Source organism: Prionailurus viverrinus, chromosome D1 (assembly GCF_022837055.1).
Source record: "Prionailurus viverrinus isolate Anna chromosome D1, UM_Priviv_1.0, whole genome shotgun sequence".
NCBI classification, from domain to species: Eukaryota; Metazoa; Chordata; class Mammalia; order Carnivora; family Felidae; genus Prionailurus; species Prionailurus viverrinus.
Window position 1 is genome coordinate 74,428,746 of NC_062570.1, and position 25,652 is coordinate 74,454,397.

The following is a 25,652-nucleotide window of genomic DNA, read 5'->3' on the forward strand; positions in this document are numbered from 1 at the left end:
TTATGGGTACAGAAAATATAATGAAAGAAAAGAGAGGCAAGGTGTCACTAATCCTCATAAGATTTTTGTATCCCTCAAAGAACAATAAACCCCAGACCCTATTTCCTGAGGATTCCCATTGTGTCTTCCTCAAAATTAATAAATCATAAATGGCTCAGCTGTCAAAAGATCACCTGACCCTTTACTGGTGATTCACCAGACTATTGATTGCTGCAGTTGAGAGGGCAAGAGAAATGATTTCTCTTCCATCACTTCTACTTAACAAGCTAATCATCAGGAATGTAAAATAACTAACCCTTTTAATTAAAGACATGGACTCCTAATTCTGTTTGGTGTGTGTCCCTTCTTACAAAGCCCACGCATTCTCCTGAAGACAGAACCCTTTCCTCCTAGTTTGGAGTTCCCAATTTGCATTCTCGAGGCACCAGAAAACCCTGATTCAAAACTGTCTGTACTCAGGTCTGGGTCTTTTCCCCCAAGGACTGTTAAGTGGGGCTTATTGAGCCTCTGAAGCCTCCTGGCCTCTACCTGATGGAATGGCTAAAGGAAAAGGACACGCAGTGGGACATGGTGGGATTCAGTCATGAGCCACTGTCAGCAACAGTGAGTCAGAGTTCGGAACTGATGTTGTTAACATACAAAAAACCCCCACTACCTCGTGTTTTAAAATATTTCATTCTCAGGGCCCCTGGGTGGCTCAGTCAGTTAAGTGTCTGACTTCGGCTCATGTCATGATCTCACAGCTCATGAGTTCGAACCCCGCGTCGGGCTCTGTGCTGACAGCTCGGAGCCTGGAGCCTGCTTCAGATTCTCTGTCTACCTCTCTCTTGCCCCTCCCCCGTTCACGCTATGTCTCTCTCTCTCTCTCTCTCTCTCTCCTTCAAAAATAAATAAACATTAAAAAGGTTTTTTAATAAAATAAAATATTTTATTCCCTTTCTTTTTAAACATTTGCAAAAGGGAGTAGTGAATTAGAGACAACTCAAAACCCCAAATCTCTTTTGGAACTGGACAGTGTTGGTGAAACTAAGAACTCTTCTGGGGAGGGGAAGTTTTTTAAGTCCTGGTAATCTTTCTTAAGTTTTGTTTAAATTTCAAGTAATGACCTTGGATTCTTTGTTTTGTTTCTTCAATTTCACGTATGATTGAAATCATATAGTATTTACCTTTCTGTGACTGATGGAGATCAAGGAGTGCACTTGTCATGAGGAGCACCAGGTGTTGTATGGAAGTGTTGAATCACTATATTTACCTGAAACTAATCATTTTACACTGCATGTTAACTATACTGGAATTAGAATTAAAACTTAAAATAAAATATAAATAAATAAATAAATAAATAAATAAATAAATAAATTTCAAGTGTTAATAAGAAGGGCACCTCACACATCATCATTAAACCTTTGGTACCCATCAGGCTATTCAACCCTCTAGATCATGAAGCATGTTTTTCAGTCTTATAAAAGAGAAAAAGTTTTCATCCTAGAGGGACAATAAAATGTTATGTCAAAAAGAGGCTCCTTGTCCTTTCTTTGGCAGGAACATCCAACTTGGGAAACTTACCGCTTATGATTGGGCAAAGCCAATTTTTTAGACTTACCGGACAGTCTGTCTCAATCTGATTAGTTAGGAAAGTAAGGAGAGCATGTTTAGCTCTCTGTGTCCTAAACATTCTGGAACTCCCTGCTTTCTCTTGCCTTCATAGAGATATGATTAATTCTGTTCAGAATTACAGAATATGATAATTCTGTTCAGAATAGCAGAATATGATAATTCTGTTCAATAAACAGAAAGTACTTTCAGGCCCAAGTGATTTGCCTTCCAGTTTTCCTTTAATGAAAGCTGATTCTCTGCCTACGTGGAGACTCCCATTTCTCTTGACACATTGTCTCTTTCCATAATTCCGTTAGGATATAGTCTTGCCAGACATGCTTGGTGGGCATACTGCCCAGAGCAGGGCCCCCCACTTTTCCGAAGCCTTCAATCTGATTCAGGAGCTCCAGGCTCACCAGGGTTGGGCAGCTCCCAGCAAGGATAGCCGTCCCCACCAGATCTTGGAAGGGAAACTAGGGCAAGCCACTCAGGAAGAGTGGGGATGACGATGACTTCAGCTGCTGGCATCTGCCCTTCTTGGCATACACACATGTTCACCTCCAGGCCTGGCACGCACACACACACATGTTCACCCCCAGGCCTGGCACGCACACACACACACGTTCACCCCCAGGCCTGGTACGCACACACACACACGTTCACCCCCAGGCCTGGCACGCACACACACACACGTTCACCTCCAGGCCTGGCACGCATACACACATGTTCACCTCCGGGCCTGGCACACATACACACATGTTCACCTCCAGGCCTGGCACACTGGGGGGAAAGTCTGGAATTGCTGGTATTTGGACCAGTGAGAAGGGTTTGAGGGTCAGTGAAGAAGTGAGTCTATGGCTCCCTGTAGCCCAACTGCCTCTAGCATGTCCCAAATCTGCTTCCCAGCTTCCACCAGAACTGCCATTTTCCAACTGTGTGGGAACATTTTTCCAATCCTGTGGGATTGGACTTCCCAACAGGTGGGGAGTCATCAGGGAAGGAAATACCTTGTGTTTCCTCGGGACTTCGCCCCATCGCATCCCCGGCGAGATGTAAGAGCTCCAAATCCTGGCTTTCTTCAATGCATCAGGGTCAACACCCTGCCCTGCCTCTCAACTAGTACTCCTGCCTGGCTGACTCAAGATGCTTCCCCTCCCACGGATGATGTGAGGGGGGACTTTTGTGTTTGTTGTTTTGTTTTCTTTCTATTCTCAACAGTTTGTTTGGGCTCTCTTTTCTGCATGAAACACTTGTAACAGTAATATTTCTGTTTTTAAAATAAAGATTTTAGTATTATTCAGGTATGGCAAGACCAACAGATCAGAGAATGCTGCCATTAACAAAATAGTTTTTTACTCACAGATCCCAAAGAAATGGGCCACCCCATGCCACGGGGTGGGGTTGGCAGCACCCAGTGATGTGCCCAGGTCAGGAGGCAGAGGGAGTGAGGTTCCGAAATGTGGACAAGAGCCTTTATTGTGATTTCCAAGGGAAGGAGCAGCAAAGCAGAGAGAGCAAGCTTAGGGGTGGTAGGTTTTCTTCTTTTTCTAATTTATTAAATGATATGTATACATTTGATAAAAGGCATCGGCAAAACTGAACTCCATTTTGGGAATTTGAGGGGACAGTCTTCATGGTTTCAATTTATTTATATACATTATTCTATTTAATTTCTCTATTTCTTCTCAGATCCACTTTGGAATTCATATTTTCTTAGAAACGTTTATTTTTATTTATTTACTTTTAACATTTTCTCTTTCTTTCCTTCTTTTTCTTTTTAGATAAAGAGAGAGAGTGTGTGAGCAGGGGAGAGGGGCAAAGGGAGAAAGAGAATCTTAACCAGGCTTCATGCTCAGTGGGGAGCTGGCTCGATCCCACAGCTCTGAGATCATGACCTGAGCCAAAATCAAGAGTAGGACACTCAAACGACAGAGCCACCCAGGCGCCCCCAGAAATGTTTATTTCATCTATGTTACCAAAGTGATTATCACATATTCTTTTCGTTCTGAGGCATGAATTTTTTTACTACTTCTACATTTCTGTTCAGTTTTTTCTCTTCTCAGGGATTTATATTGACAATTCTATTCCTATTCTACATCTTCTTAAAATTCCTAATAATCTCAATCTCTTTTTCTGTAGCTTCTTGGGAAAGTGCCTGGACTCGTTCTGCCTGCCAAATACTTTACTATTTGGTTGCACTTATCCATTGTTTATCCTTTTATTAAGGTGTTTATATTAAATATTGTATTTAGAGTCTTCCATTTGATTCTTCTTCAAAATTGTACTTCCTTAACTTCGTATTGTCTTTTACCTCTTTTGATGATATTTATTAAGTGTATTATAAGTTTTCTTCGCATCTCTCCAACCTATTACTTCTGAGAGATCTAGTATTGTATTTTCAGTTGGTTTTCTTTCTTTTACATAAGGAGCTGTGCTGATTGGATGTCTGGTAACTTACCCCTATGAGCTCATTCTCCCTGGGGCAAGTCAGTTATCCTGCCTAGAATGTATGGGACTGTGTGTGTAGCCCAAATTCTAACATATACAATGTCTAGTGGGTTTAATATGTTGGATGTGGTATCTGGGGAGGGGGATGGAAGTAGGTGGCCCCACGGACAGCTGGTCAACAACACCACCAGCAGAATGGAGCCAAACATTTGCTGCGTGCAAGCAATCTGGCCCTCATTTACCTCCTCCTTCCCAGGCCTGCCCTTCTTAGGGCTTATATGATAGTTGTTAATGCATAGACCTCAGGGTACGAAGATGGACTGAAAGAAAGAAAACAGCTGGAGCTGACATGTGCACCAGCAACTGTTTCTATCCTGGCCTAACTCCATAGGCACTGGAGTGCTTTCTCACTCCTTCACATTCCCACCAGCCTCTGCAGAGCTGGGCTGACCTTCCTAATGCTTCTGTCTCATTGTGACAGGGAGCAGACAGTGACCACCCTCCCCACCCCGGATAGAAGACACTAAGAGGTCTCCCCCAAGTTTCCCTTCACTGGAAGCCCAGCACTTCCACAGCTGGGCTGCAAATTCATTGAACAATTCTCCCGATCCCAATAAGAGGTGACTCCAGGATTGAGTGAGGGGAGACAGAATCCCTCCAACTAGATGCACCCAGCCTGGGACCCGGCTGAGGTAATACACTTCCTCATGGGCTCAACCGGCTGAACGGGGCTTTTCAATGCCTCGGTGCTGAGAGCTTAGCATGGGCACACAGACCGGTGGAAGGATCTTCCCGAGACGCTTGTTGGGAAAAGCCATCAGTTGGGAACTCAAGAGCTTACACACGAACTCAAAGGGTGTCACATCTGGCACATGGACCATCTGGCCCGGCAGGGACCATCCTGAGGAAATGATCAGTAAAGCAAGGCCCTGCCTGGAGGAGCCGTCCCCAACCACACACCTGCCAGCAGCCCCCAGCCCCCAGTGCCCAGCCCCCAGCCCGGTGCTCCAATCCTTCCTCTCCACAGCCCCTCTGACTTGGACAGCAGAGCCCTCCTCCTGAGCCCCAGCTTCCAGGCAGAACCGGCCAAGCTGGCTTCCTCACAGTTGCACAACTGGAAGTTGACCTGTGGATGAAGAAAACCACGGGTGTCCGGTAAGTTTTCCTTTGCAGGTCTCTCGGGGCCATGACCTGGAGGGACCTTTCCGGGCACCAGGTCTGGCTTTTCTTGCCTCCCCATGGGGCGCCCAACGGGGAGGGCGCAGTATAAATCCCGGCCACCTCTCCCAGCAGGCAGGGACCGGCAGCTCTGCTCCACTGGGACTCAGGTGAGGGGCGACTCCAAGGACTGATTTGTGGAAAAGAACTGACTGTAAATTCCTTTCAAAATAATCATTCTGTTCTGTATTTGTCCTGTATGAGGTCTGAGCTGGGAGGATGACACACACTAAATGGTTGTTGATTGATGACAGGCCGCTCCAGGCAGGGACAATCTGGTCCCAACTGCCCTCTTCCTCCATCAATGCCACCTTGGGGACTCTCAGCCAACCGGGCAGTCAGGGCTCACGGGACCAGAATTAGGGCTGCGGCTTTGAGTGAGGACCTGCTGCAGGGTTCCCACGCGGGCTCCTAAGAGTCTCCTGAGAACCACTGGAATTTGCAGCAGTGGCTCCGTGACATGCAACTCCCAAAGGGCGGTGCGCGGGCCCTGTCCTTGCCCCCTGACCTCTGCTTCCTTTCAGCACCATGAAGCTTTTCACGGGCCTCGTCTTCTGCTCCTTGGTCCTGGGTGTCAGCAGCGAATGGTATTCGTTCTTTAGCGAGGCTGCTCAAGGTAAGCACTGGGGGGGGGGGGGGGGGGTGGCATCCGTGGGCCACTGGGACTCACCCCGAGCACATGCAAGGGGTGGAGCTACTGCCTCAGGTGTGTTGTCCTAAGTGTTAGAAGGTGCCCGTGTCTGGGGAGCTTTTGATCAAGCGGATTGAAAACCAGAGGATTTCTGTCCATCAGTTACTAGAGAAGGAGCAATCATCATTCCCAGCTGAAGCTTCAGTTTGGATAGTAGAAACAGAGTAAGTCTTGCAATGGCAGAGAATTTTCCGCAGACACATTGCACAAAGTATGATTAAAACTGTTTGTCTTTTCTTCTTTTTTGCCTCTCCCTTCGTTCATCGCTTCCTCCTTTTCTTCCTTCCTCCCTTCCATCCTTCCTTCCATTTCCTACCTACATCGAACCAGAGACACCTTCAGCTCAGCTCTCACAGATGCTTCCTATCCTCAAGACACTGCCCCTGTTCCCTACCCCTTCCTAGCATTTTACTTGACCAAAATAAAAAATAAATAAAAATGAGGAACTAATAACATCTACCAAGCTTCCGCTAGGCAATTTAGGGTGACCAACTATCTTGGTTTGTTTGGGCCTGAGGAGTTTTCTATGACACTCTCAGGGCTCACTGGGATAGTTCTAGGTGAACGGGGACACTTCTGGTTGAGCTGGCACACGTGGTCACTTACTATGACTTCGGAACACCTTGGGGAGGCAGACATCGTCCTCCACTTGAAGGGGACAACTAGGGTTTAGAGCAGCCGAGTCCATCGTCCAGGGACTAACTGCCAGTCAGCAGGTGGCCAAGAGGAGGTTGGAACCCAGCTGCGCGTGAGGCCCGAGTCCTTGCCAGGCAGCTTCCTAAAGCTGGGTGGCTATCGATCTCAGCTACGGGTCAGAATCACTCAGAGAGCATGAAAACTAGTGATGCCTGAGATCCACCCCCAGAGGCTGAGGTACTTGGGCCGGGTGTGACCTGGTCACCGGGACTTCAGAGGCTCCCAGGTCATTAGAAGGTGCAGCCAAGTAGGGCTGATGGGCCACGGCTCGACCCCTTGCTTCCTCAAGCTGCCAATATCATCGGTACAGCCTGTTTAGAAGGTTTTCAGGATGCCGTTTATGCCCCTAACACCCAGAGGGACTCAGATCCCAGTTGTGCGCCCTCATTCTGCAAGTATCCATCTCCTGGGCCTCAGGGCAGAAGTGCTGTATGCCTGGGCCTTTCCCAGAAGGTGCCTTCTTGTCACCTCCTCACTTACCGCGTCCCCTGGACCTTGTCACACGCGGCTTCATTTGACAGCAGTGCTGCCCGACCGAGGGCACTTTTGGGCCATGGGGACAGTTGGCAATGTCTGAAAACACTTCTGCTTGTGACCCTCAGGGAATATGTTGCCCCCCTCTAGTGCAGAGAGGTCAGGGATGCTGCTATACATCCTACAATATCAGAACGGCCCTGAGCAACAAAGAATTGCCCCCAATTTCAGGGGCGCTCAAGGTGACAAGTCCTGTTCTGCGATACCTCCTGTCTCTCGTTTAAACAGCTCAGGCAGAGCCCTAAGTGAGAGGCAGACATAGACCCGCAGGGACAACACAGCTGTGCCCCACCCACACGACTCCCACTAGAGAAAGCTGGAGAAACCACCTAGGATGCAGACTTGTTCTTCTCAGCCTGTGCTACCCAAGGGGACCAGGCAGAAATCTGGAGTCGGTGGCAGATTTGTCGTCCCTGATTCTTCTCTGAGGTGTGCCAGAGGCTTTCTGTTCACGTGATATCCCTTTTGCCGTGACCTTTTCTCTTAGGGGCTTGGGACATGTGGAGAGCCTACTCTGACATGAGAGAAGCCAATTACATAGGTGCAGACAAATACTTCCACGCCCGGGGGAACTATGATGCCGCACAGAGGGGACCTGGGGGCGCTTGGGCGGCCAAAGTGATCAGGTAACACGGGCTCCCGGGGATGCAGGGCTGGGTGAGCTGAGCCTGGCTGCCTTGGACAGCCAGGAGGGGCCAAGCCCTGGAGAAGTCTCCTGTAGACACTGTGGCTCCACCTTCTCTTGCCCACCCTCCCCTCTGCGCCCAGTGTTGGCCTGAGTGGCTGATGGGGTCAGAGCAAGGCCAGGAGGAATGGGTGATTCCCGACCCTCCCCCTATGGGTGCTGTTCTCCCAGTAAGGGATCAGCCTGGGCTGAGATGCTCTGTTTCTGGGCCAGGGGGTCAGTGTTTTAGCCCCTCTTTCCTTGGCTCCTGTCAGCAGCTCTCCCTTGCAAAGAAGAGAGATGGGGGTTATGGGCAATTGCTCCTCAGCCCCCTAATTAATCTCCTACCTGCCTTCCTGCATTCCAGCGACGCCAGAGAGAATTCTCAGAGAGTCACAGACTTTTTCAGGCACGGAAGCAGCGGCCACGGAGCAGAGGACTCGAAGGCTGACCAGGCCGCCAATGAATGGGGCCGGAGCGGCAAAGACCCCAACCACTTTCGACCTGCTGGCCTGCCTAGCAAGTACTGAGCTTCCTCTTTGCTCTGCACTCAGGAGAGGGGCTGGGAGTCCCCTGAGGGCAGGGACACGGAGTCATTGAGTTCTCTGTCCACAGAGGCTGATGGAGGGCACCTGACAGGTGTCTAATAAATGCTTAAGAGATTGTTGGAAAGTGTGTGTTATTCTTTGATGTAAGGACTGTTCATTCGTTCTCAGGGGTGATGGACGGACACCCAGGTGCAGGCCGGGCCTGTGCCCGTGTGGTTGGTGTGGGGGACACCATGTCAGTGTCACACAGGGCAGACGCCCTGCACCCACCCTTCCCGGATCTGACCTGCTGCCCTGTCCAGGCCCTTCTGCTTACCCTGGTGCGCTCTCCAGGTCCCTCCGTGTCCACACCCCTCTCTCCTGCCAATCGTGTCCTGTCTCCTCTATCCTCAGCTTCCAGTTCCCTTTGATTTGTTCCTCAATGGTACCTGTCCCTGGAGGCAGGAGACACAGCCATGGGAGGATGCGACTATGGAATCCTTCTCTGGCCACGGCCACCTTGATCTTATGTTGCTGGTGCTGTTGTTTTTTACATTTCTGTAAGTTTATTTATTTTTGAGAGAGAGAGAGAGAGCAGGAGGAGAGGCAGAGAGAGAGAGAAAGAGACAAAATGAAGCAGGCTCTAGGCTCTGAGCTGTTGGCGCAAGCCCTATGCAGGGCTCCCACTGACAAACCGAGAGATCAGAAGGTGAGCAAAGTCAGACGTTTAAGAGACTGAGCCACCCAGATGCCCTTTTCCTGACCATTTTATAATGCGTCCTTCCCATGTGACACTGTATCACATGTCTACACTGCAGTTCCTCGGTTGTAACCTGCCATTAGGAGCTTCCATAGCAACTGGTCAGGGTCGAGTCCACCCACTGGGTGCTGGAAGCTCCATTTTCCTGGTCGTCCATCCTTCCACTCCAATTCCTGCTCCCTGAGAGGAGGAGGAGAGAGAGCAAGAGAGATGAAATCAAAGTGGGCTCTAGGCTCCAAGCTTTGGCACAGAGCCCTAAGCAGCACTCCCACTCACACACCGTGAGATCGGGAGGTGAGCAAAAGTCAGATGCTTAACTGACTGAGCCAGCCGGCTGCCCTTGTGTTGGTTTCTCCGCAGCGCCTTCAAATCTGATTAAAACCAGTTTCTGTCCATGCCATGTAAGACTTGTGTCCAAAGCAGTTTTTCTCTGCATCACCTCACTGCCTCACTCAAGCCTAAATGGAGGCATCAATCCACCTCACTTGTGATTCTTCCCTCACAGCTTCAGTCAAATTGGGGAAATTCTAGTGAAGAGCCAGCAGAACGAGAAGACCCCTCTTAAGAGTTGAGCGGAATCAGGAGACAGAAACCAGTTAGTAACTGGAGTTGGGAAATTATAATGTAAGGAATTCTTAACTGGTACACGCTTCAGTTCTAAGTGGCACAGAACACACAAAGCTGAGATGTAGATTTGTTGGAAATCCTGCAGCCCGTTGGGCGGCTGATAAAGACTGCTGGGTGTCCCAAGCCAAAGCTGACAAGCAAGGACTCTCCCACTGAGGTGCCAAGGGTACTTGGCAGGAAACCTCGTGGGCATGCAGCTGAACTGGGACACAGCGGGGGTTGTCGCAAACTCACGGGAGGCAGCCCCCATGGGGGCAGGAGGGACGATGCTGCCGATGGCCCAAGGCCAGCCCTGAAGGGCCAGTGCCGTGGATTGAATTGCATCCCCCACGCATCAAATTCCTATGTTGAAGCCTTTACTCCCAATGTGGCTATAAGGAAGTAACTAAGGATAAATAAGTCAGAAGTGTGGAACCTGGTCAGATAGGATTAATGTATTTATAATATCAGATCCAGAGATCTTGCTCCCTCTTTTCTGCCCTGTGAGGACACAGCTACAAGGTGTCTGTCCATCTGCCATCCAAGAAGAGAGCGCCCACCAAGCACCAAATTAGTTTGCACCTTGATCTTGGACTTCCCAGCTCCCACAAATATGAGAACTACATTTCTGTGGTTTAAGTCACTCAGTCTGTGGTATATGGTTAGGCAGCCCCCCAACACAGGCAAAGTGCTATAGAACACCCTGGACATCCGGGGAGGCATCCCGGAACTTGTCCAGAAACTTCAGTGGGATAGCAACAAAACTGCCTGTGGTGAGTGTCACTGGGTACCCCGCACTTGAGAAGAGCAGTCCAGGAGCTAGAAGGAGGCAAAGCTCAGGCCTGGGAGAGTCTTTCTTTCCCGTTCGTCCCTCCCGCGCCCTCTACTGACAAAGATTGGCATCGTGCTTGGCTGGCACAGGAGAACTATAACAGGGACCAGCTCCAGTATCACAAACAGGGCAAAGGAAGGCGGATATGAAGCTCGAATACATAAATTGATAACTGCAATGCGACTCGTCTCTGAAAAGGGAATTGATGAGAACTCCTAATGGATGAGGGTCAATGACAAATCTCATTCTTGTTAAATAAAAGTGTGGCTAGGAAGCGGTTAGTCCCAAGAGACTTCTGGTGCCCCTCAGAAAGCACCAGAAGTGCACCAGAAGCAGTGCAGGTGGAGGAGGTGTGGGAGGCTTGAGGCTTAGTGCGACACGAGTGAGTCTATGTCAAAATGAGGCAGGAGCAGGAGAAAGAGGTGAAGGCCACAGTATGGCCACTGGCTAGTGACAGCAGGCTCCACATGCTGGGGAGATGGGTGTGCAGTGTGTCCAGCCTGAAAGGACCTAATGAGATGTACGGGCTGTTATCACCCCTGTTTTACCTTTATTTACTCCTTCCTCAATGCTGGTCCTTTCTTCCTGCGCATCTCAGTGTTTATTTTACTTCTCTCTAAAGAGCTTCTAACATTTTTTCAAGGCAGGTGTATGCCAACAACCCCCCTCACCTTTCTTTTTTAAATTTTTAAGTGTTTGTGTATTATTGAGAGAGAGAGAGAGAGAGAGCGAGAGAGCAAGGGAGAATGAATGGGGGAGGGGCAGAGGGAGAGAGGGACCCAGGATCCAAAGAGGGCTCCATGCTGACAGCAGATCTCAGACCCACCAGCCACAAGACCACGACCTGAGCCGAAGTCAGATGCTTCACCAACTGAGCCACTCAAGACCCTGTACCTCACCTTTTTTTTTTTTTGAGAAAGTCTTTATTTCTCATTCATTTTGTAGGATAATTACACAGCATACAGAATGTATGTTGGTGGTTTTTTTTATTCCCTCCAAACACTTTAAATAGTTCACTCCACTCTCTTCTTGCTTGTACACACTAAAGATAAAGTGGAGGGCACAAAAGATGCATCAAAGGCAAGGGGAAGCAGGAGGGGGTGGGGTCAAGCCCACAGGGGTGGTAACCCCGAAGGGAGAAGAAACATCTTGTGCTCTGAGAAGGAAGGAAGCTGACAAGAGGCGGGCAGCACACTTGAGATGGAGGACAGGGACCTCAGGAACTCAGCTGTACCTGCTCCTGCTGTACCCCAACCCCAGGACTCATCATGCTCGACCGTGCTTCTCTGTGGATGTGTCTGTCTTTAGGGCAAGTAGGTAGGAATCCCAAGAGCAAAAACCATGGCTCTCCTCTTGTATGTCAGCCTTGTATCCACAGTACCTGTCAAATAGGAGTGGACTAATAAATTTCTGTTGAAATGAATGAATGACGTAGAAAAGTCGTGTTCAAAAGTAGCCAGAACCAGGAGGGAGGCTGGGATTGTACAAAGTACAGAGGTTTGCTACAGGGTTTGATGTGCAGAATGTGGCAATGAGGCACTCGGAGGTGACTACATAAATCTACACCAAAATCTCTGCTAAGATACACAAAGAATGACCAAATTTTACTTTATCACAGAAAATATGTAACTTTCTCTAGGAGTGCTTTGTGCTGTCTCTCTCATAGAAATGCAAACTAGAAACCTCAAGTATACATAAATTCTTAGTACAGTTTCTGAGGAGAAGCCTTGGGAGAAAGCAATACATACTTTAAACTTCCAGAGTAACTTGAGGGTCAGTTTAGCAGAGAGCACTCTGTGAGAACAGAGGAGATGAAAAGGCACACTGCATTTCTCTGAGTGCAAGACACCATGGATTGAAAGAAGCATTATTTTTTATCAACCACCAAGAAAAAAGTGTTGTTAATTAAGTCACGATGTAACATTTTTTCTTATCATTCACCATTCTTATTTTATACCTATTGAAAGAGACCCTTTGCACCTCCTTAGGCGCACATTTATATCTTCTCTCACTCTTGTGTATAAGCAAAAAAGGGGAAAAAATACACAAAACGGATTCCTAAAGCAATGACAACTATTTTATGAATGCTGCCTGGTCATCAGTGACTGTAAGACATGTCCTAATTTCAGGAAATTATACTCAAGAAATGCATATCTTAGAAATAAAGAAATATGCCAATACCATTTAAGCCTATACAGGTTTGCTCTCATTATATTGACTAGGAAGAAGTAATAGGCTTTACTTATTGTTAATCACAAAGTGTGCCGCCAGTGTCCCTGAGGTGAAGTTCAGCTCTACACCAGCACCCCCAGCCATGCAGGACCTTCCCCAAGAGATGCTGGTGTATCCACCACTGGGCCTGACAGTGGCCCATGTTCCAAGCCCCTCTCTAGGAAAGGTGTTGCCTCAGCTGGCCCAGTCACTGCCTTTCCTCTAACCTCAGTGGTCTTCCCGGCAGACCCCCAGAGCGACCGAGGGCCTCTTCTCCTCCTGCCCAGGCCTTTCCTATATGGTCCAGGGGTGGCCGAGGTGGTGGCGATTTCCCAGGCCGGCAGTGCTACCTATTCATCATGGCGGCTCATTAGATCTGGCCTGCCTCCTGGATGCTCTCCCTGGGATGTGGGGTACATGAAGCTTCTTGGGCCTCAAGGTGTGGGAGGCAGGGAAGAAGTGTCACTCAACAGCCTGCTTTTCAAACTCAGGTGCAAAGGGGGTTCTTTCACAATTCTCCAGTTTCCCAGGTTTGCTTTTTGAAATCTGTAACTAGGGGAGGAAAATCCAAGTCTTTTCTGGAAAAAAAAAAAAAGTGTGCTTTACACACAATTCATGATTTATGGAGTCCTGTCAAACCATGCTGTTAAAAACATGTTTACAAAGCCTCCTGTTAATGACCCACTTGTCCCTCTGCTGAAAGAGCTGGGCAAAGTGACAAGAACTCCAGGCTGGCCAACGGGCCTTGCTCCTGAATGACATAACCTCAGAGGGAGCCGCTCAGCACTGCAGTCTTCCCGTCCTCCCATGCAGGCCTTGACCTAGGAAAGTCCAAACAGTTTAACTCAGAGCCTTCAAAAGCCTCCAACTGTTTGCACTGTCAGCAAAGATGCTTGCAAAACTCATTCATCCACCCATCCCCTTACCCACTACTTCTTGAATGAGCTCCCAGTATGTGGCAGGAACTGAGCTAGGCCCTGGGAACAGAGCAGGCAATGGCACAGAAGACCTCAGTGTTTCCTGGCAGGGATCACTCCCTTGGGAGAGCCATTCTTAAGCTCATGCATGTTTACTAGAATTGAATTAAAATAAAATAAAATAAATTGTCTGGTACAATTATTGTATTCTGCCAAGTTCAGGTGGCAGCTGCATAGCAGATGGCTAAGATTCCAAATGCTCACTCTTCGCAGACCAGATTTGAACTTCAGCTTTGTCACTGACTTTGTGGTGGGTAAGCAGAGTAACAAGGACCAATGGTCACAGTAAGTCGTTCAGGGTAAAAGCAGAATATAAAATGACGAGTATTATATCCCTGTCTTAGTTTATGTCTTCACATATGTACATATACTTAGAAAGTAGCCTGGAGGCCAAACGTGGAGGATCTAACGAGGTTCTTCCCGCCCCCTCCCCCAATCCAGGCTGGTGAAATTACTACTGCCTTTTCTTTTTCTCTTTATACTTATTTAATACTTTTCAAGTTCTCTTCAGTAAATACGTTCGTTCAACTCAGTTTTGTTAGCCTGACTATATTCTAGGCATCTTCCTAGGCACTGAGCGTTAATGGTGAAAAAACCAACAGCCCGGTTCCTGTCCTGATTGGGATTCCAGTGTTGAGATCAGGAAGAGCAGCAAATGTCTATGCATCATATAATTTACATGTATGTGTCTGTATCTCTCATCACATAAACACCCCCCCCCCACAACAGCGCTAAATGTGTAAACACCTCCGTACACAACAACAGTTCACCCAAATTAATGAATATTTTAAGTTACAAATTGATAAATGAGTCAGGGTCCCATGGAAATATATAGAGATTTTTGACTCAATTTTTTTCTTCTAAAAATTTTTTTTAGTATTTATTTTTGAGAGAGAGAGAGACAGAGAGACAGAGAGAGAGAGAGAGAGAGAGAGAGAGAGAGAGAGAATGCAAGCAGGGGAGGGTCACAGAGGGAAACTGAAGCAGGCTCCAGGCTACTATGAGCTGTCAGCACAGAGCCCGATGTGGGGCTCGAACTCAGGAACCGTGAGATCATGACCTGAGCTAAAGTCGGATGCTTAACCAACTGAGCCACCCAGGCGCCCCTTTAACAAAGGAATCTTGAGAGACACCCATACTTGAAAGAATATTCCTGTGTCCTGAACAATTAAACCCAGATCATTAAAACTGCAACTCTGATTGGTAATCTTACTTATTAATGTGTTAATAATGTGTGGACTTGGTAACACTATATTAATTGATCTTCCTGTCTCCGGCAAAGTATAAATGAGTATGAATTTTCTTGGCGAAGCCAGAAGAGTTCAATGTGTAAAGTGCTTTGTAAGTGTTCAGAATTAATCCAAGCCCCTTTCAGCCTTAAGCATTCCACCCTGACACAACCTGATGAGGTAGACTTTTAGGGCTCCCACGCCCAGTTCCCGTGTTTGGGGCGTTCTCCACATGCATCAGCAAGCAGTTCTCAGACCCCAACAGGTTGTACAAGAATTCCTCTCAATGCTGACACTCGCTTCCCAAAGATGGCTCAGATCTTACATGTTAAAGACTCAGTCCTATAGGACTACACCCCAGGAAGGATTCAGTCCTATACGACTACACCCCAGGCTGTTATGTGCGCTTCTCACTGACCCACTGGATCAGAGGTTCCAGTGACTCCTTCTTGGGTACGATTATTTGCTAGAGTGGCTCACAGAACTTGGGGAAAACACTTAGTCACATTTACCAGTTTATTAAAGGATACGAAAAAGGACGAAAATCAACAGCCAGATGAGGAGATACATAGGGCAAGGACTGGGAAGATAGCACGGGCTTCCACGCCCCCTCCAGGCCCACCATTTTCCCAATGTTCACCAACCCCAGCAGCCCTGCAAGCCCAGCCCTTTTGGGTTTTTATGCAGGCTTCAAGGCATAAGGATTAATGAAATCCTTGGCCATTGGTGACTGATTGAACCCTCCAGCCGTTGACCCCTGCCTGGAGGTCAGGAGGAGGGAATAAAGGTCCATTCCCCTGATCACGTGGCTGGTCCTCCTGGTGATCAGCTCCCATCCTTAGTGAGGTCCAAAGATCACCTCATTAACTAAAGATACCACTGTCACTCTCAACACTCAGGAAATTCCAAGGGCTTGGGAGGCAGGCGCTATGAAAGACCAGATAAAAACCACACATATTTTCATCATCTGAATGACCAAATTTTTATTTCTCAAACACGACAGTATCTCAGGTAGGTATCACTGTCTTTCTCATTTTAAATTCATGAAACTGTTCCTCATTCCTTCCTCTGTCCCTGCATGTGTGGGACCTATGCTTCACATGCCATGCTTGGCCACGGTACCTGTGGGGCTTCTTTTTTAACTTTGGTTTTCTGACTCTTCATAACCTTGGCGTTCTTCTCATCCACTTAAATTAATTGTAACAGAGAAAAGAGAGGTGTCTGAGGCCTCTCGACAGCCTGGTCACACGTGGCCAATAGAGGAGGGGTAGCATCTAATGTATTATGGAAACCAGGTCACTTTTGAGAGTGAAAGAGGTTGTCACTATGTATTAAGCAGGCACATCGGGCCCTAACGGAGACAGTCCCTGCAAGCTGGGACGCAGGGACTCATGGGAGACTTGGGGGTGTCTCTTTAAGGCCTGGAGAGTGTCATACCTCCATGCCAGGACGGCTTTCTTTTGCAGGAGACACAAGGGGAAAGAGCCACCTGCCACTATTGTCTATTGTTGTAAGCATGGCCTTGCAGGGAACGGAGTGTCCCTCCAAGAAGCTACAGTACACAAGTAACAAAGGAGGAGAACTTGCAGTGCTTCCCCAGGTCCCTGTGAGGGGCCCCGCTCCGTGTCTAGACGTTGTTGTCCTTGCTCTCTCTGCAATGTTTCTACCAAAGAAAGCAATGACTTGAATGATGTCGGAAAGCGGGCAGTGGCTTTCCAGCACGGAATGGCCCCAAAGGGAGTGAAAGACTTGTCAGAGGGGGTGACCACTGCACCAGGATATCTGCCCTGGGGAATATAGGAGGAGGGGTGTGGGCATCACATGGCCTCCTCTGTGAAGCGGCCCTCCAAGTTCCCTGTCACCAAGGGCTGTGGAAGGTTGATAACTGCCCCTCTCCCCACATGTCTACTCCTAGGACCCAGGGAGCCAAAGCTGCTGAGGGTCCTGGCCTGGGCAGAGCTCACGGACCCCACCTTTCCCAGATAATGATTTGTATGCAGAATATCTAAATGTCGCTTAGCATTGCCTTGGATAAGAGAACCACAGGGACAGAGAGATCCTTTGACAGTTGTCTGCCTTATAACACTCATCTCATTGTATCTGCAAGAATTAACATAACGCCAGACCCAGAGAGAGGCATCACTCCCAGAGTGGCAGGCTCCAATCTAAGACAGTGATATCCTCACACCAGTGCAGTCCTTGCCTGATTTGCTTCGTCCTGGGTCAGCCTCCCCTCTGCCACGTCCTGCTCAGAACTCCTCCTGTCCTGTAACAAATCCAAGGTCCGCACCCTGCTTCTTCTCTGGGTGACTTCGGGAGCACGGGGCCCACCTCCTTCCTGGCTGTGATTCACCATCTTCCCAGCTCTGCGCTGTCCAGCCTCCAGGATTTGCTTGCATCAGCTTGGAGCCCTAGCATCTCCAGTGTCTGCTCCTATACTTCTTCTCCCAGACACAATCGGGGCAGAACCCCTGAGCTGGCGCTCCCTGGCAGGGGCCTTCCTTGCCCTACTACCGTCCTCAGGTGTCCAGCCCTGGAGCCCACTGTAAGAAGGACACTGGATGCAGGTCTGTCCTCTAGGTCCCCCATCATTGCTGCCACATTACACATCCATAACTCTCTCATCTCCAGGGAAATCCAATGACCTGAAACTTTCCCCTTCTCGTGAAGGGGCAGTGATGGGTAGGTTGGTGAGTGGACCATGGCCTCCACCAGGCTAATAGCGCCTGTGTGCAATTTCTTCCCAGCATAATCTTCCTCAACTCCCACAGTGAAGCCCAGTCCTGCTTTTCCAGCCGAAACAGCTGTATCATCACAACCGCCCATCTTGGGCAGCATCCCAGCTTTCTCTGCACCCTTCCTGAATCTTCTCGTCTGATAACTTAGCAGCTGGTGGGCTATTTCCTGATCATTTCCTTAAAAATGTTTATTATTTATTTTTGAGAGAGGGAGAATGGCAGAGAGAGAGACAAGGAGAGAAGGAATCCCAAGTAGGGTCCATAGTGTCAGTGCAGAGCCCAATGCAGGGCTCAACAAACTCATGAGCCAGGAGATATGACCTGAGCAAAAGTCAGGAGTCAGATGCTTAACAGACAGAGTCATCCAGATGCCCTTTTCCTGACCATTTTTAATGCATCCTTCCCATGTGACACTGTTATCACATTTCTACACTGCAGTTCCTCAGTTGTAACCTGCCATTAGGAGCTTCCATAGCAACTGATCAGGGTCAAGTCCACCCACTGGGTGCTGGAAGCTCCATTTTCCTGGTTGTCTGTCCTTCCTCTCCAACTTCTGCTCCCTGGGGTCCCAGCTTTATCCTGAGCCACCCCTTTAATGGAGCCCCTGCTGCTCCTCCATTTGCCTTGTGTTCTCTCATTCTTCAGGCAATCGATTCTCCTTTCTAACTTTGATTACCCTGCCCAGCATTTCTCAATACACTATTGTGTGGGGAAGAAAACCTTTCTTACCAGGAGTGACACTGGAAACAGGCAGAAATTTCCAAGTTTGCTACACGCCTCAAAGCTGCCAGATTGCACAACCTTGGAAAGTAGACGGGCGTGAAGAAGGAGCCTGATGTTCTGGATGCTGTGTGCTGGCCAAAAGGAATTTCCCAAATCTCAGTGTTTTTGCCTCACACCTGCTTTCCCACCCACTCCCCTAGCAGAGTGTCAGTACATATAATGCCAGCCCCCCTCGCAGGCAGGAGACACGGGCAGCTCAGCCTCACCAGGAGCCTCGGCACGAAGGGACAGCCAAAGGTGAGGTGCTAGACTTGCCTACACTTTCCTTCTTTGCAGATTCTCTTACCCGAAGGCGTTCTTGGGCCGTGTCCTCACTCTCTGCTTCCTCCCTGAATCTACTCTCCTGGCAATTTGAATTCTCCAGATGTGAATACTTTCTGGGATTGGGATTTGGTCGTGTAGTTTCTCTGTGGGAGTTCACGGATGGGTAGAGCAGGCGTTCTGCAAATATGTGTGCAATGTCCCACAATCCCCATTTTACAGATGGGTACATGGTCACGAAATCCCCAAAGGCCTCTTTGGAAACTTTCCGGACAGCGGGTTCAGGGCTCCTAGGGGAAGACTGAAATGGCACGTGGTTTATATTAGAAGCGCAGCGCGATCTCTCTTACTGGGATTCCTATGGGGCAAATGGCAACGGACAACTGGACCCTCTGTTCTATGTATCGTGTGTCACCTGCGTATATATGTGTATACACATTGCCTATTTCTTTCTACCTACATTCATACACACATGTGTATATACACGGGTGTATACGTACACATATGTGTGTATTTATGCAGGTATGTGTACAGATAAATAGATATCGGTAACATCTAATACTAAGTAGATGTAGGTAATAGGTAAGATACAGGTGTGGGTCCACGTGCCTCCCCCCGAAAACCCCAAACCAAACCAAACCAAAAGTGTGTCATCCTTGTGTGTTTCTGTGACTCTGCTGCAGGATGAAGCTTTTCGTGGGCATCCTGTTGTGCTCCCTGGTCCTGGGCGTCAGCAGCCAAAGATGGCTTACGTTCCTCAAGGAAGCTGGTCAAGGTAAGGACCAAAGGATGGCGGTCCGGGGAAGGCAGCAACCTTCCCCCCCTACAGAATTGACCACAGTGGAGGCCACATCCCCACAGGGCAAAGGCCACAAGCGGGAAGAAAAGCAGCACGGTTTGCAAGAGAGCAGTTTCCCAGGCTTTTTTGAACATTTGAACCACATCTGGCATTATAACTTTGTGTATATTTAAGGTGAATGCATGTTAATGACACATTTGTTTATTTAATATGATTGGCATTGTGGCTCTAGAGAGCACCTCTATCACGTGACATAATTATCCTTTCCCTTTAGTAGTTGAGATAATTAAGTTCTAGACTGTAGCAAGTTTGCTAATTATGATACGGTATTGATTTGCCTTCATTTTACTGTGCGCTAGATGTCTAGAGCTTATTTTCTACTGGAGGTTTTTCCCCTTAAATGACATGTGTCCTATCCCTCCAGCCCTGGCCCTTCTGGCCAGCATTGCACTGTTCCGTGGGGATCCCCAGGACGAAGGTCACATAAGCTTTGGGTTTTAACTTGCAGCAGAGCAGAAGACATCTGGGGTCCAGGGCGCCTGCTCCCCACTCACAAGTGGGACTCCATTGCCACCTAGTGGGAATCCGGGGACAGCTCATTGCTGTGTCTCAGCCATGAAGTGGGTGCATCAAACTTGTGCTCTTAGTAACTACAACCAACAGTAGCTGAGCTCAGCCTGTCCCAGGCACTGTTCTAAGAGCTTTACGTGTATGAATGAATCCTAAACAGTAGAAATAATAAACACATAAAATGAAGATAAGGCATTACATGGATATTACATAAACTATGATTACACTCGACACTAGGTCTTTCTCTTTTGCCTACTACATTACTTTTTTTTTTTAATGTTTATTTATTTTTGAGAGAGAGACAGAGTGTGAGCAGGGGAGGAGAACAGAGACAGAGGAGACACAGAATCCAAAGCAGGTTCCAGGCTCTGAGCTGTCAGCACAGAGCCCGATGCAGGGCTCAAACTCACGAACCGTGAGATCGTGACCTGAGCTGCAGTTGGACATTTAACTGACTGAGCCACCCAGGCACCCCATACATTACTTTTTCAGGGTCTGCATTTTATGTAGCCTGCTCAGATTCCTTCAGTCTGTAACTGCCTGATCTTCCTCTTAGCTGAGTCGCTTTACTGTTTTTGTCCCAGCCTTCCGAAGGCCTAGAGAAGTGATAGCATATTGAACACCTACAATCTTCTAGAAGTTATACGTGCATTTTTCTCAGTACATCTGCATAACCACCCTGCGGATGGCAATATACTCCTGCATTTACTGGGAGGACACTGAACTTTAGAGGTGGGGGACCAGTTGTACTTTTTCTGCATCTGATGACCTGTTTTTGTAAATCTCTCTAGGGGAACTCCCCTTTACCACCTGCTGGTTGACTTCTGACAGTTGCCTGGGTGCCAAATATGCCCCAGACTTTCAGAAATACTCAGGACCAAGTTGTCTTCAAGCTGCCCACAGGGATGAATTTCTCCCCTTGACCTGGTTGAGAGCCCGCTGGGTCAGCAGCCTCCCTCTCACTTGCCTTTGTTCTCACGCCCCAGTCAGAGGGTTCCCTGCGTCTGTCCAGGTAGAGGTCATCGCAGGACAAAGCTTCCCTTAAAGACCATCCCACCTCTTGTTCACACACATCCCACAGCCAAACATAAAGTAGCAACAGTACTCAGAATGGAATCAAGCAGAATAAAACGCACCAAGGGTGCTTCTCATAACATTCACCTAGGGAAGTGAAATGTAAAGGAATACTCATCCCAGCCAACATCCTCTCCAAGGATTTTGTCAAAGACTGAAATCTTAGAATTGGTGGAAGGAAAATGTCTTTTCCTCCATTTTGCCAAGACACGATCACCTTCATCTCATCATTTGCTTTCCTATCCAGGGACTAAAGACATGTGGAGAGCCTACTCTGACATGAGAGAAGCCAATTACAAAGGTGCAGACAAATACTTCCACGCCCGGGGGAACTATGATGCCGCACAGAGGGGACCTGGGGGCGCTTGGGCGGCCAAAGTGATCAGGTAACACGGGCTCCTGGGGATGCAGGGCTGGGTGAGCTGAGCCTGGCTGCCTTGGACAGCCAGGAGGGGCCAAGCCCTGGAGAAGTCTCCTGTAGACACTGTGGCTCCTCCTTCTCTTGCCCACCCTCCCCTCTGCGCCCAGTGTTGGCCTGAGTGGCTGATGGGGTCAGAGCAAGGCCAGGAGGAATGGGTGATTCCCGACCCTCCCCCTATGGGTGCTGTTCTCCCAGTAAGGGATCAGCCTGGGCTGAGATGCTCTGTTTCTGGGCCAGGGGGTCAGTGTTTTAGCCCCTCTTTCCTTGGCTCCTGTCAGCAGCTCTCCCTTGCAAAGAAGAGAGATGGGGGTTACGGGCAATTGCTCCTCAGCCCCCTAATTAACCTCCTACCTGCCTTCCTGCATTCCAGCGATGCTAGAGAGAATTCTCAGAGAGTCACAGACTTTTTCAGGCACGGAAGCAGCGGTCACGGAGCAGAGGACTCGAAGGCTGACCAGGCCGCCAATGAATGGGGCCGGAGCGGCAAAGACCCCAACCACTTTCGACCTGCTGGCCTGCCTAGCAAGTACTGAGCTTCCTCTTTGCTCAGCACTCAGGAGAGGGGCTGAGAGCCCTCTGAGGGCAGGGACACGGAGTCATTGAGTTCTCTGTCCACAGAGGCTGATGGAGGGCACCTGACAGGTGTCTAATAAATGCTTAAGAGATTGTTGAAAAGTGTGTGTTATTCTTTGATGTACGGACTGTTCGTTTGTTCGTTCCCAGGGGTGATGGACGGACACCCAGGTGCAGGCCGGGCCTGTGCCCGTGTGGTTGGTGTGGGGGACACCATGTCAGTGTCACACAGAGTAGACGCCCTGCACCCACCGTTCCCAGATCAGATCTGCTGCCCTGTCCACTCCCCTCTGGTTGGCCTGGTGCTCTCTCCAGGTTCTTCCGTGTCCAGACCCTTCTCTCCTGCCAGTTGTGTCCTGTCTCCCTCTCTGTCCTCAGCTTCCAGTCCCCCTTGGTTTTTTTCCTCATGGTCTCTATCCCTGAGGACAGGGGACACAGCCATGGGAGGATGGGTTTGTGGAATCCTGCTCCAGCTACTGCCATCTTGATCTTGTGTTGGTTTCCCAGCAGAACCTTCAAATCCAGTGAAAACCAGTTCCTGTCCATGCCATCTGAGACCTGCATCCAAAGCAGTTTTTCTCTGCCATATCTCACGCCTTCCACAAAAGCTCCCAGGAACAAAATATGTCAGCAAATTGGTGGCATAGTGACAACATCAACCTCTAGCAGGTTTTGTTGTCACCTCAGCGGAGGCTCTCTTGTCAACTTTGACAAGATTATAGACCTTGACTATTGCCACACACTTCCTAATAGACCTTAATCCCAGCCTCGTGAAGGCCCTTTCCTTAATTTATTCCTTCCTTCATTTTTACCGCTTTATAGCTCAACTCCTGTAACTATTTAATAATTCTTAATGTTAACCCTCCTTCTGGGCACCTGGCTGGCTCAGTTGGAAAAGCGTAATTCTTGATTTTGAAGTGTGAGTTTGAGCCATATTGGCTGTGGAGGTTACTTAATAATAAATAAAACTGTAATAAAAGTTTAATGTTTATTTTTGAGAAAGAGCGAGAGAGAGTGTGAACAGAGGAAGGGCATAGAGAGAGGGAGACAGAGAACCCAAAGCAGGCTCCGTGTAGTCAGCGCAAAGCCTGACATGGGGTTTGAGCCCAGAAACCATGAGATCGTGACCTGAAGTCGCATGCTCAACTGACCAAGCCACCCAGATGCCCCTTAAATAAATATTAAAACAAAACAAAACAAAACCCATAAACCTTCCTCTTGAAAATACTGCCTGGTTTCTGTTCGCTGACTGGCCCCTGACTGATAAGGGGTCTCCAATATACTGGAAGTTCTACATGGAATCTCTTCTTTGATATCTCCTCTCATACCTCTCTCCACTTCCTACCCTTATCATGCTGAGGCCTCTCTGTGTCCCCACCTGCTCACTGCCCAGTCACTTTGTCCTCTTCTGCCTCTGCACCTTGTCCCTCAGTGGCCTCTTTCCATTAGGCTTTGGGAAGTCTAATCCCAGGGGTTCCGGCAACTGATGTCTTGCCTTCCCAAACACCAACCCCTGTCCCCAGTGACAGTTTTAACCAGTTCCTTTGGTCCTACGTGAGGAATGGTTCTCATAGTAGTTTCTCTCATCTTTATTCCTACTGTCCTTGAACTCAGATCCAGATAAAACTTCTACTTTCTTGAAGAACCATCCCAGTAGCCCACTCACTCCATTCTGGGGCAGAGTTTGGGGCTCTCACAGAGCTTCATTCACACCTCCTGGCCTCTTTATCGCATTCCCTCTGCTTCTTCAATATGTCAGTTCCCCTAACAGATTTCAAGTCTCTCTAACATAACTCATATCTGAACAGTAGTTTACAGTTCATAAAACATTTTCATTCTACTTTCTTTTTTTTAGTAAGATAATTACTTTTAAAAGTTTATTTTGGGAAAGTGTGCGTACAAGCAGGGGAGGGGCAAAGAGAGAGGGAGAGAGAGAAAATCCCAAGCAGGCTCTGCACTGTCAGCACAGAGCCCGATGTGGGCTTCAAACTCACGAACCGTGAAATCATGACCTGAGCCGAAATGAAGCGTCAGACGCTTGGCTGACTGAGCCACCCAGGCACCCCCTTTCTACTTTCTACATAACTTTTCTTTTGATGATGTCTAATGTTCTAGAAAGTCAGATTGTAGATAAACACTTACAACTTAATAAAAGCCTCCACTGAAGCGCACGCTGGTGACAATCCAAACTCTGCTGGGGTGTAGGAGGCTGGTGAATACTAATTAATAAGGTAGCTGCCATTTTCTTCGTTTGCAAATGCCAAACTGTTCTCTATTCTGTCCCTGCCTTATTTGACTTAAGCCACAGAAAGTCTTTGCAGTTCTCAGCTGGAGAACCAGGTTTAGAGGCACACAATTAGGACCTTGTGCAGTATTGCCCACGTAAGGGTGCAGAGCCAGGATTGCAGGCTGGTGTATCTGCCTCCAGAACCTGGGATGTGCTGTACAAGGCCAAGGGCTTCAGCGGGGCGAGGGGGGAGGCCTCTCTCTCCTTCCTGGATCTCAGCACCAGGTTTAAACGGGCAGGAGAGCACTTATAATTGGGAGATGCCTGACTTGTTTGAGGACGGGCACCGCAGCTTGCTCATCATCGAATGTGCTACACCTCGCACGGTCCAGGCACTCACCAACCGTTTCCCCGATAAATTACCACATTGAAAACCCGGACTCAGCCCACCTCACTTTTCACTCCTGCACCTTCTCCTCTTCCTCCTCCTGGTCTGACTTGTTGAAAAAGCCACCCACCTACACTGTCTAATTTCTGCCTTCAGACTCACACTTGAACCTGCTCCAGCCTGGCCTCTGTACCCACCGCTCCGGTAAAGTAGCTCTTGTCCACCACGGACTTTGGGGCGTGGCCCCAAACAAGTGACATATTCGTCCTCGTATCAAGAGGCCTCTGAGCGAACTCCAGCACACCTGCCTTCTCCCACCTTCCTGAGAGATGTCAACTGTCTTCATTATATCACCCTCTTTGTCGCACCCTCTTCGCCCACTGCTCTCCAGCATTGGTCCTCCCTCAGTTCCACCAAAAAGTCAAGCTCTAATTTGCCATAGGATGTTTGTACGTGATGTTCCCTCTGCCTAGAACACTCAATTCATCTGCTCTTCACACGGCTGCTTCTTTCTCATCCTGTGTCTCTCGCGTGAAATCGCTCTTCAGAGAGGCCTTCTCTGACTGCTCTGAGTCACCTACCATGCTATTCTCCCCTTCCTACCAGGCATCAATATCTAGGATGATTTTTCTTATTTTTTGCTTTACATTTTTCTGTTATTCTGGTTTGGTTTTGTTTGGTTTTCTTGGTCTGTCTTCCATCCTAGTTAACAATTTCTGTCTTATTTAACTTTAAATATCTAGCACTGAGCAAAGTATCTGGTAACATACTAGAACCTCAACACTTACTGAATAAATGAATGATTGAAATAATTTATTTTTTAACTAATTAG

The 25,652-nt window shown here is 48.4% G+C and overlaps 3 protein-coding genes across 6 annotated transcripts in view; 2 read left to right on the forward strand and 1 right to left on the reverse strand.

Annotated features, from left to right (window-relative positions):
- The first annotated feature begins 5,787 nt into the window (after window positions 1–5,787).
- Window positions 5,788–8,511, forward strand: LOC125176009 (serum amyloid A protein). 3 transcript variants are annotated; one of them, XM_047876718.1, is made up of 3 exons: window positions 5,788–5,875; window positions 7,668–7,806; window positions 8,428–8,511. In XM_047876718.1, exons 1-3 carry the CDS (start codon window positions 5,788–5,790, stop codon window positions 8,489–8,491), a joined length of 291 nt encoding a protein of 96 aa, XP_047732674.1. In that variant the 3' UTR covers window positions 8,492–8,511. The 3 variants fall into 3 exon arrangements, with proteins under 3 accessions (XP_047732674.1, XP_047732673.1, XP_047732675.1); XM_047876717.1 differs by lacking the exon at window positions 8,428–8,511 and adding an exon at window positions 8,212–8,397; XM_047876719.1 differs by lacking the exon at window positions 8,428–8,511 and adding an exon at window positions 8,323–8,374.
- Window positions 8,512–8,967: 456 nt separating this feature from the next.
- HPS5 (HPS5 biogenesis of lysosomal organelles complex 2 subunit 2) overlaps window positions 8,968–25,652 on the reverse strand; it is a 68,118-nt gene continuing 51,433 nt past the window's right edge. The window contains exon 24 of one of the 2 annotated variants that reach the window (XR_007156098.1): window positions 8,968–9,311. The gene's annotated coding sequence lies outside the window, so the exon portion shown is untranslated. Of the gene's footprint in view, window positions 9,312–11,623; window positions 11,951–25,652 lie in introns of those variants that run through there. The other variant, XR_007156097.1, reaches the window with a different exon arrangement.
- Window positions 18,675–22,302, forward strand: LOC125176008 (serum amyloid A protein-like). Its single transcript, XM_047876716.1, has 4 exons — window positions 18,675–18,744; window positions 19,452–19,543; window positions 21,459–21,597; window positions 22,003–22,302. The coding sequence occupies exons 2-4, from the start codon at window positions 19,453–19,455 to the stop codon at window positions 22,163–22,165; spliced, it is 393 nt and encodes a 130-aa protein (XP_047732672.1). The 5' UTR covers window positions 18,675–18,744; window position 19,452; the 3' UTR covers window positions 22,166–22,302.